The 18,363-nt window shown below is 31.1% G+C and overlaps 2 protein-coding genes across 2 annotated transcripts in view; one reads left to right on the plus strand and one right to left on the minus strand.

Annotated features, from left to right (window-relative positions):
• Positions 1-422: 422 nt before the first annotated feature.
• On the plus strand, positions 423-9,076 carry LOC130234876 (protein lifeguard 3). The gene is made up of 11 exons (XM_056465201.1): positions 423-666; positions 2,207-2,277; positions 2,386-2,450; positions 2,560-2,613; positions 3,247-3,297; positions 3,385-3,424; positions 3,507-3,544; positions 3,635-3,722; positions 6,155-6,250; positions 6,880-6,933; positions 8,629-9,076. Exons 1-11 carry the CDS (start codon positions 423-425, stop codon positions 8,773-8,775), a joined length of 948 nt encoding a protein of 315 aa, XP_056321176.1. The 3' UTR covers positions 8,776-9,076.
• Positions 9,077-9,200: 124 nt separating this feature from the next.
• Positions 9,201-18,363, minus strand: part of dars1 (aspartyl-tRNA synthetase 1) — a 54,071-nt gene continuing 44,908 nt past the window's right edge. Inside the window, exons 12-18 of the mRNA XM_056465200.1 lie at positions 17,032-17,179; positions 15,189-15,335; positions 15,069-15,111; positions 12,485-12,565; positions 12,281-12,392; positions 12,050-12,121; positions 9,201-10,098 (exon numbers count right to left, since the gene is read on the minus strand). Of these exons, the coding sequence (XP_056321175.1) occupies positions 10,007-10,098; positions 12,050-12,121; positions 12,281-12,392; positions 12,485-12,565; positions 15,069-15,111; positions 15,189-15,335; positions 17,032-17,179 (695 nt within the window). The 3' untranslated portion in view covers positions 9,201-10,006. The remainder of the gene's footprint in view (positions 10,099-12,049; positions 12,122-12,280; positions 12,393-12,484; positions 12,566-15,068; positions 15,112-15,188; positions 15,336-17,031; positions 17,180-18,363) is intronic.

The raw sequence follows: 18,363 nt of genomic DNA on the forward strand, positions 1-18,363 counted from the left end.
TAGATGAAGTCAGGTTCAACAGTTTAGTTATGTTTTCACTTATTAGTGAACTTTTTTATAGAGGCGATCTTAGAAATCTTTTTAATCACTCCAATCCAGAAAATCTTGTAAACAGCCAGAGAACAAAAACAAAGAACAAATCTTTTTCTAAAAAAAAACCTGTACACAAGTTGATGTAAATATGTATGGCCTCATACAGGAGAGAAAAAAAAAAAAAAACACATTTTGAGAATATACAGACACGAACTGATATGACAAAAGACACACCTAAAATGGTATTCTGAATGTTTTGAAAACCCCCAAATCTAAAAATTGGCGTGTCATATGCATGAAAATGTTTTCACTTGCAGTTTCTCATCATAATATGTCATTGTAATAATGTGTAAATGTAATAACATGGCTTTGGTTTCAGTGGCATCAAAATGTCAAAATCGGATCCGCCTCCAAGTTACGAGGAGTCAAGACAGCAGTCTTATGGCCCACAGCATGAAACCTATCCATACCCTCCCTATGGATTTTCAGCTCAGCCGGGGGTTTACACAGGCCCGGGACAGGCTGCCATTCACCCACAGCCAGGGCTCTGGCAGGGGCCTGGATATCCCTCTACAGCAATGCCATCTATGATGCCGTCCTTTATAGCACCAGGGATGTTTTCCTCCAACATGAGTAAGAATCAAGTATTTTTTAGTGTGATTTCTATAGCATCATCTGTTTACTTGTGTACTTCATATATACTTGCTTTTTTTTTTTTTTTTTGCATAATTCAGTTTATTTTCCGGCAGTGTTCTGTACAGCGCAACTTACCTTTGTACTTTTTATTTTTACCATGTTTTGACATATTAGTCTGCTTTATGAATAAAATTGTAATATTATTGTATAATACAATTTTATATATATAAATATATGGTGTATGGAGTCTCTGAAATGCAGATGTAAAAAAAAAATGTACATTTGCTTAGTTTATCTGGATGTACTGAATTTATTAGGTGTGGATTTGAGTAAAATTCCAAAATTTTAGTACACTATAAAATCGACTAACATTTCATTCTAAAATTCAAATAGAAATATTATATTAATTATATTATATTTTATATTATTTCCATAAAATCAGAACTGATCAGAGTAACAAATGCTTTGTGAATGCAAATCAGGGTTATTTCAACAAATATTGATTTATTAACTTTTCTGAAGATTTTGTCAAAGTAATTATATCAATTTTTACAAAATCTTCAAAAAAGTTAATAAATCTTTAAAAAAAATCAGAAAACAAGGCACCTTTTAGTCGTTTTATACAAATCTAATATAAAACTGTTTGATTTTTTTTTAAGATGGAAGAAACATCATCAGTACTTTACAGAATAAAACAAAAGTTACATTTTATTCTAACACATGACTAGACATTTTAAATCCAGAGAGTTTTCAAGTGGTCTTTTAATGTTTTTCCATTACTATGCATTTAAAATGTTCCTTATAAGTCAAAATGCATTTGTTGTAGCCACCAGTGGTGAAAAGACTACTGAAAAATCATCCTCATGTACACGTACCATTACTTGCCCCAAAATGTAGTGCGAGTAAAAGTATCTGTTGTAAATATTACTCAAAGTATAAGTGAAAAGTAGCCCTTTTAAAAATATTCAGTGAGTAGTGAGTATTACGCTGTAAAAAGCTGATGTGTTTACAAGTAATGTGTGCATGTGTGTGTACACGTAACATTCTGTAGTGCATTTAGTTATTAGTCATGAGACAGTCAAAATCCTTTATACAATTGACATCCATCATCTTCTCATCAGTGACAGGCATCTAAACAGTCTCTTGGTCAATGCGTGTAAAGATTTTGGACATCTTCTTGGACCCTTTTATTGCTTCCAAACAGTTTTGTGTCTTGAGGTAGTTCAGTATAATGTGATTTACCTTCTATGTGGGATTTGATTGGACAGGAATCACAGGACTGATTTTTCTTTTCCCCATAAACTAATAAATAATGCAGATGCAGGTTGAAGGAAAGTAGTGGAGTAAAAGTACCAAAGCTGCATGAAATATGTACTCAAGCGAAAATAAAAGTACACATCTTTAAAACTACTTACTATTTCTGAGAAAACCTACTCAATTACAGTGATAGTATTTGTAACTTGTTACTTTACACCACTGGTAGCCACATGTATGATGTTTACAATCAAATCTGATGTTTGTGTGTTATCTTTTGTAGGAGATGCAGAGGACGTTTCATCAGCTGGTGTATGGGAGAGTATGAGTGTTCGACATACCTTCATTAGAAAGGTATTAAAACTATTATTAAAGAAGAGGCACTACAGAACATACAGTATATAAAAGCCTTACGTAGCAATAAAATGCAAACAAAGTGATTTGTATGGATGTTTGTTCCAGGTTTACCTTATTTTAGCCGCTCAGCTGTTTATCACTTCTTCAATCATTGCAGTGTTTGCGTTTGTGTGAGTACAGTAAATCTATTACAGAACTTGTAATGAATGGAATTGAGTACATTGTGCTTACTAACGTAATGAGAGGTGTGTGTGTTTGCGAACATTCTGTATCTTACAGTGAGCCTGTACGCCTGTTTGTCATCCAAAATCCTGCTCTTTACTGGGCGTCATTGTGAGTTACTTTGCTGTCTAAATAAATCATAACATCATAAATCCTGCACTACATATTACAGTAAAACGTTTGGGGTTAGTAAGAAATGTCAGTGTTTTCGAAATCTTTTATGCTCATCAGGCCATTTATTTGTTTGGAAATACAGTAAAAAATAATACCGTGAAATATTACGCTAATTTAAATGATTTATTTTATGTTTTAATATATTTTAAAATGCATTTATTGCTGTAATGGCAAATCTGACTTTTCATCTTCATTATTGCAGTCACTGATCACATGATGTAAACAATAGTAAAAATTGGCATTCATATAATAATAATAATAATTATTATTATTATTAAATAATTTGTATTATTTTTATTTATTTATTATTTTATTTATATTAATATGTTGATTTTCTGAACAAATAAATATTAAATAAAACAATTATAAAATATAATAATGCATTAATTATAGAGTTTGGATATCAAGTAATCTTTTGTAAAATTATAAATACCTTTACCGTAACTTTTTATCAGTTTGTTGACTTCTTATTGATGCATCCTAAGTATTAACATCTAAATATTATAATGCTTCCTAACCCCAAACTTTTTATACAGCCTACATTAAAGTAACAGTGAAAAATTTACACAGCCCGATTTATCTGGTTACTTACCTGATGCTGGTTTGCTGTGAAGGACCAAGGTGAGTTCATGAATATTTCAAGTCTATTAATTGTACATTATTTGTACCAGAGCTTCTATTTAATAAGGCCTCCGTCTGTGCTTTTAGGAGACGACATCCATGGAATCTCATTCTCCTATTCATTTTTGTAAGTGATGATTGCATTCTAACTGTTCTTTCGCATACAGTATGTATTGTAAGTTAACAAGTCTCTTCTCTGTCCTCTGCAGACCCTCACATTATCTTACATGACGGGAACAATATCAAGGTTTGATTAGAATTGCATTAGTTTCACACACTTCATGTGTTTGGTTTCATATCTTACATATTATTAATTATATTTTTTTGTTTTTTACAGTTATTTTGACACCAAAGCAGTGTTTCTGGCCCTGGGGATCACAGCGATAGTGTGCGTGATCGTCACAGTTTTCTCTTTTCAGACGAAGGTAAGACCTGCTGCGGCTCAACGCACGCCTCTGGTCCACCACTGAATGCCACTTTGTTGCTTGTGTAAAATAACCCCATTGTATTTGATTACAATGATGGCCTGTCTCTTTTTAAACATTCATGGCTTTCTGGTCAATGTCTCATGCCTCCTTGAGACAGCTTTTTTGCATGTTTGTCCTGCTTTTTTGATGGATCAATTTGTTTTGTGCACAGTGGAATATCGTCTTTTTTAAATCTACTTTTATGTTCGTTTTCTATTACTAAAGCTACAGTTTGGTTATAGTTATTATATATATGAAATAGTAACTAGTATGAATAAGCTGTAGTTATAGTTACATGTCATTGCTTATTCGGATGGGTTTTAATCTGGATGTCTTAAAGATGCATTGATGCAGAATATTTAGTTATTTTTTTAAGAGAAATACTTATTTTAAAATAAATCTTTCTGCGTGATTTTTGGAGGTATGGTGTATGGACTATCATTTTGTTAAATCAATATCCCCATATCTAACATAGCAAAAAACAAACAAACAGTTTTTCTTGCTTAGAGTTTTTGTTTCTAGTCCAAATATCTAAAAATTCTTAGATGTAGACTAAATATTTTCTGGACACATTGATGATCACTTTTTTTTAATTAAAAAATATGAAATAATTGCAATTTAAATACAATTTATTTCATTTTTATTTATTTTTTTCAGACTATTATTTATAACCCTGCATCACAAAGATTAATATGGCATTATGATTTGTTTAGATGAGACAATATTTGGCTGAGATATTAAAATCTGGAAGATTCCAAAATCTGAGGGTTCCTAATCATTAAGAAAATTGCCTTTAAAGGGAACATAGTTTACCTCTTTTTTATGATTTAATATTAATATTATGGTTGTTCTGAGTGTGTCAATTTAGGTTCAGTTCAAAACACAATTCAGATTTTTTTATTATAATGTGTTAAAAAGTGTCATATTGGGGGCGTGTCCACAGTTCGCTGATTTAGGGGTGTGTTGCTTCACATGTAAATTAGTTTCGACTTCCCGCCAACATAACAAGGGGGCGGGCCCATGAGCTCACCCGCTCTGCGTTTGCAAGTCTGACAGGCAGACGGAGAAGGAGAGAGACTCTGTACGACTCTGACACAGACCAAGCAGAGAGTACAAAATCGTTTGTGTCTTTGTACAGTTTTACAGCCAACTGTGTGCTAGTTTCAAGTGCCGAGCTTGTACACAGAAACTAATAACCACGCACACTGAATTAACTTTGACTGAGGCACCGGATGCGCCGCTTGAAGCCACGACACGGCACACCAGACACTCTCTGTGGCGCGGCAGAGACATGAAGTGTCCCGAATCGTCGCACCACGCGTTTTTAAATTCTAAACATAGGTTTCTGCAGCGGCCCGCGGCGCTCAGCCATCGACTTGAGTGTACCCTGATAGAAACCTATGTTTAGAATTCTAAAACGCATGCTAGTTAAGATCACAGGGAGCTTCTGGGATCGCGAGAAATGCAAACGGTTGAAGTATAAGGTAGACTCGATGAGAAGTACACATGTTTGCAAACCTACCTAAAGATACAACCAATAATTCCAATTATAGCGATAATCTGGAGAATATTGCTCTTGTGTTGAGCCCAATGAGCCTTGCGTCTAAAAATAGAGCTAGGGTGTTCCTTTAGTGATATTGCTTTGACTCACGCTGAAAATGGCGGCCGTGAATCAACAAACTGAGGATATGATGATGCGCCTGTCAATCAATATTGGTGGGCGGGGGGACCGCTCTCCTACGTCAGGTAGCGGTCGATTTGAAAACAGCTCCAATTGGTCCACCGTTTTTTATGTTGTTAAGTTGAAAAAAAAAAAGCACTGGGTGTGCTTATATCACCCAAATATGACAGTCTATAACCATACATGCACATATGGCTGTCCAAACAGCTTAAAAAGTAGATTTTTTACCATAGGTGCCCTTTAAAGTTGTCCAAATTGGGTTCTTAGAAATGCATGTTACTAATCAAAACATTTCTTCAAGATGATATTTACTTACTATTCTATGTAATTAATATTCACAGTATAATGTGATGTATATGTATTCTCACTTAAACGCCTATGCAAATAAGGTGTTATGGTCCAGGGTCACATATATGCTGTTTGGGCTATCATGAAATGTAAATTAGGAAGAAAATGAAAACCCATTCATTCCGGTGGGGTTAATACTGATAATGGATCTCAGATTTTATGTTCTTATAAATTTCAACATTGATATAATTATATAAAATGATCATCTATTAGAATAAATGCATTAATAACATAATATTCTAAGCTTTGACCCAAAAACAAGTTGCCTGAAAATTTGATTGGACATGGAATTTATCTTAAGTGTTAATTAATCCACCTTCTCATGCAAGTGTTTTCCTGGTCTGTGTGTGTGTTTGGACAGGTTGACTTCACCTCATGTACAGGTCTGCTCTGTGCTCTCTGTGTGGTTCTGCTGGTGACCGGCATTATCACTTCTATAGTGCTCTCTTTTCAGTATGTAAGTGACACTGTTTTTATCTATGACTTTACATTTCTTTAAAGTATAAAGAAGCAGAAGGGTGAAGGAAATTGTAGATCTAATTCCTTTTGGGAAGTAATCATTTTGTATTCAATCTGTCTAATAATATTTTAAAATTGCCACTGAATTCTCATGAGCATTTAGAACTTAGAGAAAAATCCAATTATTGATATTAATTTTAATTCACAGAAACAGTAAGTATCCATATGTTAAACTTAATCTAAGAGGCCTTTAAATATTGTTTTGGACAATTAGTTTGACATTACAGCTTATGGTCATGGCTATTCTAACTCAATGAAGTATTTGGGAAATTAATGGCTAATTTTGAACAATAACTGAAATGTGTGACAGATGGATTGATTTTTTTTTAAGGAAGCATTAAGCTCCATACGTCAGCATAATTGTCACAATGGTGTCTGGAGATTCTGTGAAATAATAGGAAAGATATTGTACCAATTCTTACAATTTAACTACTACTTTACTGCATATTTTATAGTTTACGTACACTAGCAGAACTTCTTTCCAACTCAAACCTATGCCTGTATCTCATTTGGTGAATAAATAATCTGCTTCATAATGATATAATGTATGTTTCATCGATGTCTCAGGTACCCTGGCTGCACATGTTGTATGGAGCTTGTGGAGCAATAGTTTTCACCTTGGTGAGTTTATCAAACATTATTTAATGTTGTTGTTTTTTATGTGAATATGTAGTCACCGTTCATTGAAAATCAAAACTAGCTCTTGTGAGAAACAAGTAGGCCAACACTTTAGTACTCTACAATGTGTGTGGGAAGGATTGTAATGTTTCAAAATATCCAAGGGCATGTTAAATATGCAACTTAATGAAATGTCACTATAGTTTAAGAATATTTTATATAACTATTTGGACCTGTTAATTGTCAGTATCCCTGTGGTGAGATGCTTATTATGCTTCCTAGATAAGATATAATTCTTATAAAATAACAAGTTCAATAAAATTTACTTTCTGTTGTCTCTGAAACAATACTCTAAATGCTTTTATGGAGCCCCTCTGCCTCATGTTTCTTTACATTTACTGTGCAAGTATTCTATAATGTCTATAAAATTTGTCCTAATTTTGGTTAAAATACATTTTGTTGGAAATGCCTGGCAGTAAAGATTTATGTTATGTGAAAGAAGTGATAATGTGTGACAGAAAAATCGACAGGAAATTGAGATTATGGCAAACAAACAATTAAAATGGTTTGGGTGTCACCTGGTGGCTATTTTTGGTAAAGTGTTCAAAGAAAATGTCCTCGATTCTTAACGTATTTTCTATATCTAATATTTTAAGAGCAAATTGAATGACTTTAATTTTTAACAAGTAATTTCTAACATTTATTTATACAATACAGTACAGCTTGAGTCTTTAAAAAGAGACCAAAGCACTTCTTCAGTTTAGTGAATTTTGTCATCTAATTCTATAAGGTTCTTTAAAAAAAAAAACACTTACACTATATGAAACACTATATATAACACTATTTATATATATATATATATATATATATATATATATATATATATATATATATATATATATATATATATATATATATATATATATATATATATATATATATATATATATATATATAGTTATATATATAACTATATATATATATAGTTATATATATATATATATATATATATATATATACTATATATATATATATATAGTTATATATATATATATAGTTATATATATATATATATATAGTTATATATATATATATATATAACTATATATATATATATATATATATATATATATATATATATATATATGTATATATAACTATATATATATATATATATATATATATATATATATATATATATATATATATATATATATATATATAACTATATATATATATATGTATATATAACTATATATATATATATATATATATATATATATATATATATATATATATATATATATATATATATATATATATATATATATATATATAACATATATATATATATATATATATATATATAGTTTTATTTATATATATATATATATATATATATATATATATATATATATATATATATATATATATATATATATATATATATATATATATATATATATATATATATATATATATATATATATATATATATATATAAATAAAACTATATATATATATATATACACCCAGTATTTAATATTTTAATATTTTTTTCCACACAAACATGGCCATTTATTTCAATGTTATCTGCAATGTTTTTTTTTTTAATACATATAATTTGCACATTTAATATATATTTTACAGTCAGTTGATCTACAGTCAGATACTCATTGCTTGCTTGTGTTCTTGTAGTTTCTGGCTTACCACACTCAGCTGCTGATTGGAAACCGAGCGAACAGCATCAGTCCTGAGGAATATGTCTTCGGAGCTCTTTCCCTCTACGTTGATATCGTCCAGATCTTCATCTTCCTCCTTCACATCACAGGGGGCTCGGAGTAAAACATTCCCATTTTAGAGACTGAGCTTTCTTTGAGAATATCTTCACTTCTTCAAAATCACATGAATCTCAGATATCGGCCTTCAACACTACTGACGGACTTTACAACGATGTTATGTTGTGTTGCTTTATCCGTTTCTCATATTGAATGTCACTTCATTAATAATAAGCACTTTATTTTTGTAACTTGCACTGTGAAAACTGTACTGCAGAATTGTGTGAGTGAGTGTGTACTAAAAGAGCTACACTGTGATTTGATAAATATCATTTAGCTTGTAACTTGAAGGTAAATAAAATGACAAACTGTCAGTCAATGTATTTTTACAAAGTGCTCATGATTTCATAAATGTAGGTAAACAGTGTGCATATTTTCGGCAGTCATAAATGCAGTCAAACCTACAGTAGAAAAAAAAAAAACTCAGACAAATAACATTGTTAATTTATTGTGCATGTGCGGTTTAAATTATTTGTTATAATTCTAATCAAAGGAACATATGTCAGTAGAAAAAACCTACATGTAAAGTGTGATTTTAATAACGCTTGAGCTGAATGTTACCAGTTAAACATTGATTCCCTTCAATGGCTTAAAGCACAGGTGTCAAATCCAGTTCCTGGAGGGCCGCAGCTCTGCACAGTTTAGTTTCAACCCTAATTAAACTCACCTGATCAAACTAATTAAGTCCTTCAGGCTTGTTTGAAACCTACAGGTAAGTGTGTTGAAGCAGGAATGGAACTAAACTGTGCAGAGCTGCGGCCCTCCAGGAACTGGATTTGACACCTGTGGCTTAAAGAGACAGTTCAACCAAAATGTTAAATCATTTATTCTCCCTCATGTGTTTTTAAACATTAATAATTGTCTTTCTTTTGTTGAACAACAAAAAGAAGATATTTTGAAGTATGCTATAGTAATTTTTTTTTAAATGACTATAGCATTCTTCAAAATATCTTCTTTTTTAATCAACAGAAGACAGACAATTATTAACGTTTAAAAACACATGAGGGAGAATAAATGATGACAGTATTTTACATTTTGGGTGAACTATCACCCTTAAGCTTAAGTACATTAGTTTCCATCTAACGTCCTGCTGCGTCTGCTGATAAGTGTTAAAAAACTGGCGTTATTTTTGTGGATTAAACACCATGGCACTTCCAGATCCCTGATGGCTGGTGTCCTAGAGGTTCTACTGTTTGAGGTGGGATGGCAGATGCGAGGCCGATCGGCTGCTCTATTGCTTATGGAGTGAGGCGTTTGGGGTCACGAGGGAACATGGAAGTCTGGCGTACATTGTGTAGGCCGAGATAAAGCATGGTCACTCTCTCAAGACCTATGAGATAAAAAAGAAGACATACAAGGGATCAGTTTAATATTGAAAATACTCCACGTTTAATCGCTTAAAATGGCTCCTATCCCATCACACTGGATAAGGTCCGGCTCCAGCTTTGAGATTGCGAGTTACATTCCAAGTGTGCTAGAAACAAAATGTTTTAAATACAGAGTAAATGTATGATCAACTGTTTAGTTATCAGCAGTCACTCACTTAATAATGTTAAAAATGAATGTTTTGAAGCCGGTATGCAGAATGAAGTAGTGGAGAAATCACACGGCTTACTGTACAAGTGAAGTTTTACAAACTAATTTTGAGAGGAGCATGTGATATGACTGATTGCAGCTGGTCTCTCATCTGTAAAGAGCAATAATCCAATCGGATTGACTCAAGCCTACAATAAATAGACAGATTTCGCCCTACTGCCTTATCTTCGTTTTGGAAGAATTCCCCCTACCACCCCATTTCCTCCTTTTTCTTCCTTTACCAGGGGGAGCTCTCGAGACCTACCTGATCTCGGACACATGACCAGGCGGGAGCCCAGGGCTCAATAATCTCCGAGCTCAGGGTACTCTCCTGGGACAGCATGCCAAACCTACTGTTAGCGTCAAGCATATCTAAGTGTGAACTCTTGAAGTATAGTATTTTCTTTGAGTGCATGTAATAATGTTTACAATATTGCAACAAAGAGGCTATGCTCAAGTGGTGAGAGTTTGAGTGTACAAACTAAGAGTTTATAGCGCAACGTTGATCATTATACATGTTCTCGGTCTGATATTTTAAAAACAGAAAATATATATGACTTAACCGCACCAGTTTCTGGTTGTTTATTTATATACTAATAAACAGTCTATATATATATATATATATATATATATATATATATATATATATATATATATATATATATATATGTGTATATATATATGTGTATATATATATATATAATATATATATATATATATATATATATATATATATATATATATATATATATATATATATATATATATATATATATATATATATGTGTGTATATATATATATATATATATATATATATATATATATATATATATATATGTATATATATATATATATATATATATATATATATATATATATATATATATATATATGTGTATATATATATATATATATATATATATATATATATATATATATATATATATATATATATATATATATATATATATATATAAATAAAGGTTAGCACTTTTTAACAATTGTTGTTTTTTTAATTCATCAATAGTTTCCTGCCTTTATACTGTAAGCTGTAAGTTAAAATAAAACAAAAAGCAAAAATTGTTATCAAGCGCAACTGTCTTGGTTTAATGAAGCTATAACAAATAAAAATCATAAACATGACAATACTAAAAGTTATCGATAATTAAACACTGCATCATTAGTGTTGGTATATAATCAGACACTTGCACTCAACATTATATGAAAATCAAGCTCAAATCATCTAGACTCAAAGTGATGATAATCTGTGTTATGTCTGTCAACAGGAAGGCTGTCTTTGATTTTTCTATTCTACTGAACTGAACTTTTGGAGACTCATTTTACAACCTTGCATTGATAAAGGAAAATAGTTTTATGCATTTAAAATAACATGCATTGTGAGCTTTTAAAGCATAATCGGTTCAAAAACATGCATGCAAATGCAAATATGTTTATATATGGTAAATATGTTCTCAAATAAAGCACATAAATTCTCACATTTTACCTTTAACAATGCTGAGAACAAGCATGCTGCTCAATATTTCAAAACCAATTTGCTTTTCATGATTCTTTGATTAAAACATTTATTTTAAAATACTAGTCTTGAAACCATTCCAAAAAGAAAATTAATTACAAGACTATAAATAAAAATAATAGTAAATAAAATAAATAAAGTAAGTAAATAAATAAAGAATTTAAATGTTACCTATGCCACCACCAGCATGAGGAGGAGCTCCATAACGGAACGAGTCAATGTAGGCCTTGATCTTCTCCAGGTCTGTAAAACAAAGCCAAAAACACATCATCTACCAGAAATCCATTAGTATTTACCAAAGAGATGAAATAATCAACTACGATCGCTCAGCATTTCCATGTGTTGAACATTTTTGTCTAGCAAATCATCATGTTTTGATAGCTCTGCTGTTGTTGTGTTTACCGATGTTGTGGTGCGTTGCTCTTTCAGTGAGCAGTTGAGCATCGTGGATTCTCTGAGCTCCAGACAGGATCTCTTCTCCTCTCATGAACATGTCATAGGAGTTGGAGTATTTCTGCAGGAACAACGTGTGGGGATTGATATCGACCATATGGATTCAGAGCAACAAACTATGTATGTATATTCATCAGGTCTGAAAACACGTACCGGATTGTTGGGGTCAGGCATAGTGTAGAACGGCCTCACAGCCAGTGGATATTTGTCCAGCACATAAAAGTCAGTGTCATACTAGAATAAACATGAAGAGGAGGTTCATTATTATGCACCATTTTACATCTGTTTGGAGAATTACACCAATTCAGGAAGGATTTACTAGTAATAAAACACTGATACATTAGTTTGGTTAGCATCAGAATGGTTTGGTTTTAGCTATTTTTATAAATTATCTTGGTATGCGTTTTCACTTTTATAACAATATATCCAATACAATTATTCTGATACTGAACCATTTGAGGTCAGTATTACTATTAATTTTTTAAAATAAATAATCAAATATTAAAATATTCCACAAAGACGCATACAATTGAATTTATAAACTTACACTGAATTATTAAACTTGAAAAAATTCTATTTTAAACAAAAAATAATTTGTCCCACTTTATATTAAGTGTCACTTAAACCTGTGAACTTACATGGTAACTGGATGTGTAAGTAGTATGTAACCACAGTGTATTTACACACAGGTACATAGTATTTACTTGTGTAATACTGGTATAACTACTGTCGGAATTCTCAATCAATTCCATGCGTGTTCAAGAAAAAAGGTCAGGAGAGGTGTTTCTTCAACGTCAAAAATCGTAACAATCTATTGGATACAAACGAATAATTCGATTCACAGAATTCTGTTATCCTCAATGCAATGCAAAAGTTACATTAAGGAGGAGTGCAACAGTTTTCATTTCCTGACTTCAACTTATATAGGCAGCTGATATTAACAGGTGGCCGCACTCCATTGGCCGCACCCTAGACATGAGTCCTCTTTTTCTACAAATGTTCTGCACAACGATAAAAGCATGAGACTTTCTGTGTTCAATTTTAACATCTTTCTTCAAACAGGAAGTTTCTGCAGAGCTGAATTTAATTTAGGACCAGCATTTATATACTTCTGCAAAAATGCTAATTAGTATGCACAGCATCACACACATGTAACGACACACTGAATAGTATGCGTAAGTTCAAATGCGTAACAGGACATTAATAACACAATCTTTAGTAAACTACCCCTTTAATGTGAATTACTGATGTGATTCTACAATTTACCTTAAAGCAACATAAACATAAGCTATTGCATATTTCCACACTGAAAAAAAATGCAGGGTTCCACCCAATTCATTCATGTTGTCCCAACACAAATTGAGTTAACACTTTTAACAAATTTATGCTGATTGAACATAAAAACATAAGTTTCCCAAATGAAATCTCAAGAATTGTGTTGTTTCAGCTCATTTTAAATAAGTACTTTGAATATATATATATATTTTTGAGTGTCTTTACACACACTTTTTTGGCAGAAGTTTGCCGTAGTTAAAAAGTTGCACAAAGGCTTAGGTTTTATATATTACACAGTAATTTGTGACCATTTTACACTTTATATTGAGCGGACAATTCCTGAGGATTTACCCTGTAATAACACTTGTATCACAAGGTGGAACCTTCTAATGCAGCATAAGTTCTACCATTCTTATTCTAATACAGTGTTCAGAAGTACATGGTATGCAAACAGATGTGGAAGTGGGAAAACACCTGCAAGTACATATTGTTGTTACACAATGCACTGATGTAATTCTTGTTACAGATGTGTATTTTTTTGTGTTGTTACCAATGTCCTGTTACACATTTGAACCTTGACATACTATACAGTGTGTACTGTATGTTACATGCGTGTAGTTACACCAGTATTACACAAGTAAATACTATGTCCCTTGTGTACATACACTGTAGTTACATACTACTCACATGTCTAGTTCCCATGTAAGTTCACAGGTATATACGACACGATATAAAGCGGGACCAAACATTTTTTTATAAATGTTTCCGCAAATTATTAGCCATAACAATGGTTTAAATATAAAAAATAAAGCAATAATAATATCAATAATATATTTTAATATATTAATAATGTACTAATATCAATAATTTAATTACAATAACATTACATAATGCTAATCCTACTACTGTACTTTTTAATATTAGACTTAAACTGGATTTCGTTGCCTTGTACTTGTACATGTGTAATGACAATGAAGTTGAATCTAATCTAATTTTTAATAAAAATAAGTACAGTGTTTTTAAGTAGTGTAATTTACACTTCATTACATTTTGTACCGTATTACTGATCAATTAAATGCTGCATCGACGACTGCTAAATAAACATAGTAAAACCCCTTTATTTTAAAATAAGGTTTACTTTAAAACCTTAAAAATTACTAACAATAAACACTAATAATCTTAAATTCATCTTAACTGCTGTATTCACCAATGAGCTGCTTAAATCAAGAGTAGCATCTGTTTAACAAACAATTAAAACATTAAAATGATAATAAGAATAGCTCATTAATCATATTTACTTCATGTTACTCATACTGTATGTATTATCTACTGTTATCTTACTACAGGAAAACTTCTCTCTGATTGGTTAACCATGTCATCCAGCAGTTTTGCTATCCCCCAATCACAACCATTAAGGCGCTGACAACACAACTTGACATTATCCTAATGAGATGCTCTTTACCTTCTCTTTCACAAGACGACCAAGCAGCTTTTCATTGGGTGTGCTAAAGAATTAGAAGAAGAGCTGATTAGAGATCTGTCAGATAAGAAGCGTGTGAGTTTAACTTTCTGAGAGACTGACCTGAGATCTTCTTCATCCCCCATCTCCACACCAGCGGCTCTCAGCATGGCCAAGCCTTCCTTGTACTCCAGCCTCAGCGTGGGCTCCAGGAACTTGAACGGCTCGCTGGGATACTGCTTATTCACCGTCTGGATCTCCGTCTGGAAGCTGGAGACCGTTCACAATACAGAGAGAGCATAAGAGAGATGAACTGGATAGAACACGCAATTAAAATTCAACTCAAGACCACAAATAATACTGATCCTGAAGCTAAACTGTTTATCAATCAAACTATTTCATGATTAGATGTTAGTAATGTTACTTATCAATGTGGTTAGTGAATGCTGGATAGAATTACTTATGCATTCCATGTGTAAGCTTTCCATTTTATATGTAACATCTACCACATGGTTAAAGTCTTGCAATATACAGCCTTGAAATAAAGAGAGTGACTGTTTTTCTGGATTTAAGTTTTAGCTATTTATTTTTTATTAGTTAAGGGTTTGGTACACTAAAAAATGACTTTTGCTGCTTGTTCAGACTTATTTAAAACCACAATTTGCAGGTTTTTTGGGGACAATTTAACTGTTTTATGATCATCCCACTTAAATTTGTAAAAAATGATTAAGTTAACTTAATTTGTTTTGGGACAACATGAAGAAATTGTGTAGAACGCAGCATTTGTTACAGTGTAAGATGTTAATATTCGTTTTATTCTATAAAATTCTCACTGCATTTCCTCCAAATTCAAATAAAAGTTTTTTTTATGCTTTTAATAACTTACATTTTTAAATATTACAAATATATTACAAAACTTACATAACATTACAAAAATATACATATCAAATCAATTCACTTTTATTGTCACATCATCAGCAGCATGTATACTATGATGAGTGAAAAGCTTAGGTGCCGATTCCAGACAGTGCAAAATACAACAGCATACTCCAAAAACTAAACAATATACTATTAGCAATGTTGACAGTAAATACTTAAAATACAGTAAATACGTGAACTATTATTTTACATTAAAATTTGTTATTATTTGCTGTGACTGAAAATTATTGTAATTCAGGCAAAAATATAGATTTTTTAAGCTCTTTTGAACATAAAACATCAATATTGTGTTGTCTAGGATTTTATATAAACAATATGGCTTCATTCTCTTGTTTTTTTATGGAAGACATGTTACTCAAACACATTAATAACAAATAATAAATCTAGACAATTTTTTGGTTGGTGTCTATTTTTTCCATACATATGTAAATGTTTTGAAAAGAAGTCTCTAACGTCACCAAGGCTGCATTTATTTGACCAAAGTAATGCTGTAGTAACTGTAATATTGCTTTGGAAATATGTGTAGAATTTCCATATCGATTAAAAACATTTGGGGTCAGTACAATTAGCAATCTTTAAAATATACTCTTATATTAACAGATGACTAAAAATGTACAGTAAAATAATAAGAATATAAATATTTCTGCGGTGTTTCTCAATGCTTTAATTTAAAACTTTTATCTTTCAAACTATTTCAAACTAAGCATAGCAAACCAGATAAACTGTTTACATATTCAATGGAAAGACACTCCTGGAACATATTTGCATTACATGTAACACTTATCACAATTCAATGAAAAGACTTGAGTTCTAAAATGATAGATGTGTAGAAATCAATAACCACATAAGCCCCTGTCCACTAGATGGCAGTGTACATTCTTGTATTTTTAAAACTCGGAGCAGTTTTTTTTCACATCAACTCAGATTCAAGTAAAACTCGTGAATTAATTCCTAATAAGATGAAATGGAACTTGGCTTTTTTTTTTTTTTTTTTAAGAACTTGAAAGGATTTAGTCTGGTCTCTCACCGGTCACGCAGTCCTTTAAAGATCTGAACCATGGTGTCAGTAATGGAGTCGATGACCTCATGGTAATGATAACTGAAGGCCATTTCAATATCCAGACCCACAAACTCAGTGAGGTGGCGATGAGTGTTGGAGTCTTCAGCCCTGAACACTAAAAGAAACACATTCACAAACCACCATATTCACACCAACACTAATATTTTAATTTACACTTGTGTCCAATACAATGTTAGACACATTTATCTGTTTGTAAATAGAAACTGACATATATTTCTCATAAAGCAAAATATGCAATTTACCAATTTAAAATACTTTAATTGTACATAATATAAGTTGTAATAAAATATAAATATAACATGAAAAACTAAAATAAATTAGGCATGTTGACTTGTCAGCTGACTGAAATTAATGAACTTAAATGAGAGAAAAATAAAAATAAATTTATTATTGAATTATTAGCCCCCCTGTTTATTTTTTCCCCAATTTCTGTTTAACAGAGAAAGGATTTTTTCAACACATTTCTAAACATAATAGTTTTAATAACTCATTTTTTAATAACTGATTTATTTTATCTTTGTCATGATGACAGTAAATAATATTTTACTAGATATTTTTCAAGACACTTCTATACAGCTTAAAGTGACATTTAAAGGCTTAACTTGGTTAATTAGGTTAACTAGGCAGGTTAGGGTAATTGGGCAATTTGTATTGTATTGTGTGGGTTTGGTTTGTTCTGTAGACAGTCGAAAAAATATAGCTTAAAGGGGTTAATAATTTTGACCTTAAAATGATTTTTAAAAGTTTAAAAACTGCTTTTATTCTAGCAGATATAAAACAAATAAGACTTTCTCCAGAAGAACAAATATTACCAGACAAACTGTGAAAATGTCCTTGCTCTGTTAAACATCATTTGGGAAATATTTAAAAAAGAAAAAATAATAATAATAATCAAAGGGTTTAATAATTCTGATTGCAACCATACATATTTTTTTTTAAAACTAAAATGTCAACAGCACATAAAATAAAATTAACCATGAAAAGCTAATTGAAAATAGTGAATAAAATGTTGGAATATTGCAATAAACGTTACTTGAATTTCTAAAATGTAAAAATAAAATACATCCCACACATAAATATATACAGTTGAAGTCAGAATTATAAGCCCCCCTTTGAATTTTTTTTTACATTTTTTATTTCCCAAACGATGTTTAACAGAGAAAGGAAATTTTCACAGTATGTCTGATATTATTTTTTCTTTTGGAGAAAGTCTTAATAGTTTTATTTCGGCAAATATTTAAAAAGCAGTTTTTAAAAACCATTTGAAGGACAAAATTA

This window comes from Danio aesculapii, chromosome 9, assembly GCF_903798145.1.
Source record: "Danio aesculapii chromosome 9, fDanAes4.1, whole genome shotgun sequence".
Lineage (NCBI taxonomy): Eukaryota > Metazoa > Chordata > Actinopteri > Cypriniformes > Danionidae > Danio > Danio aesculapii.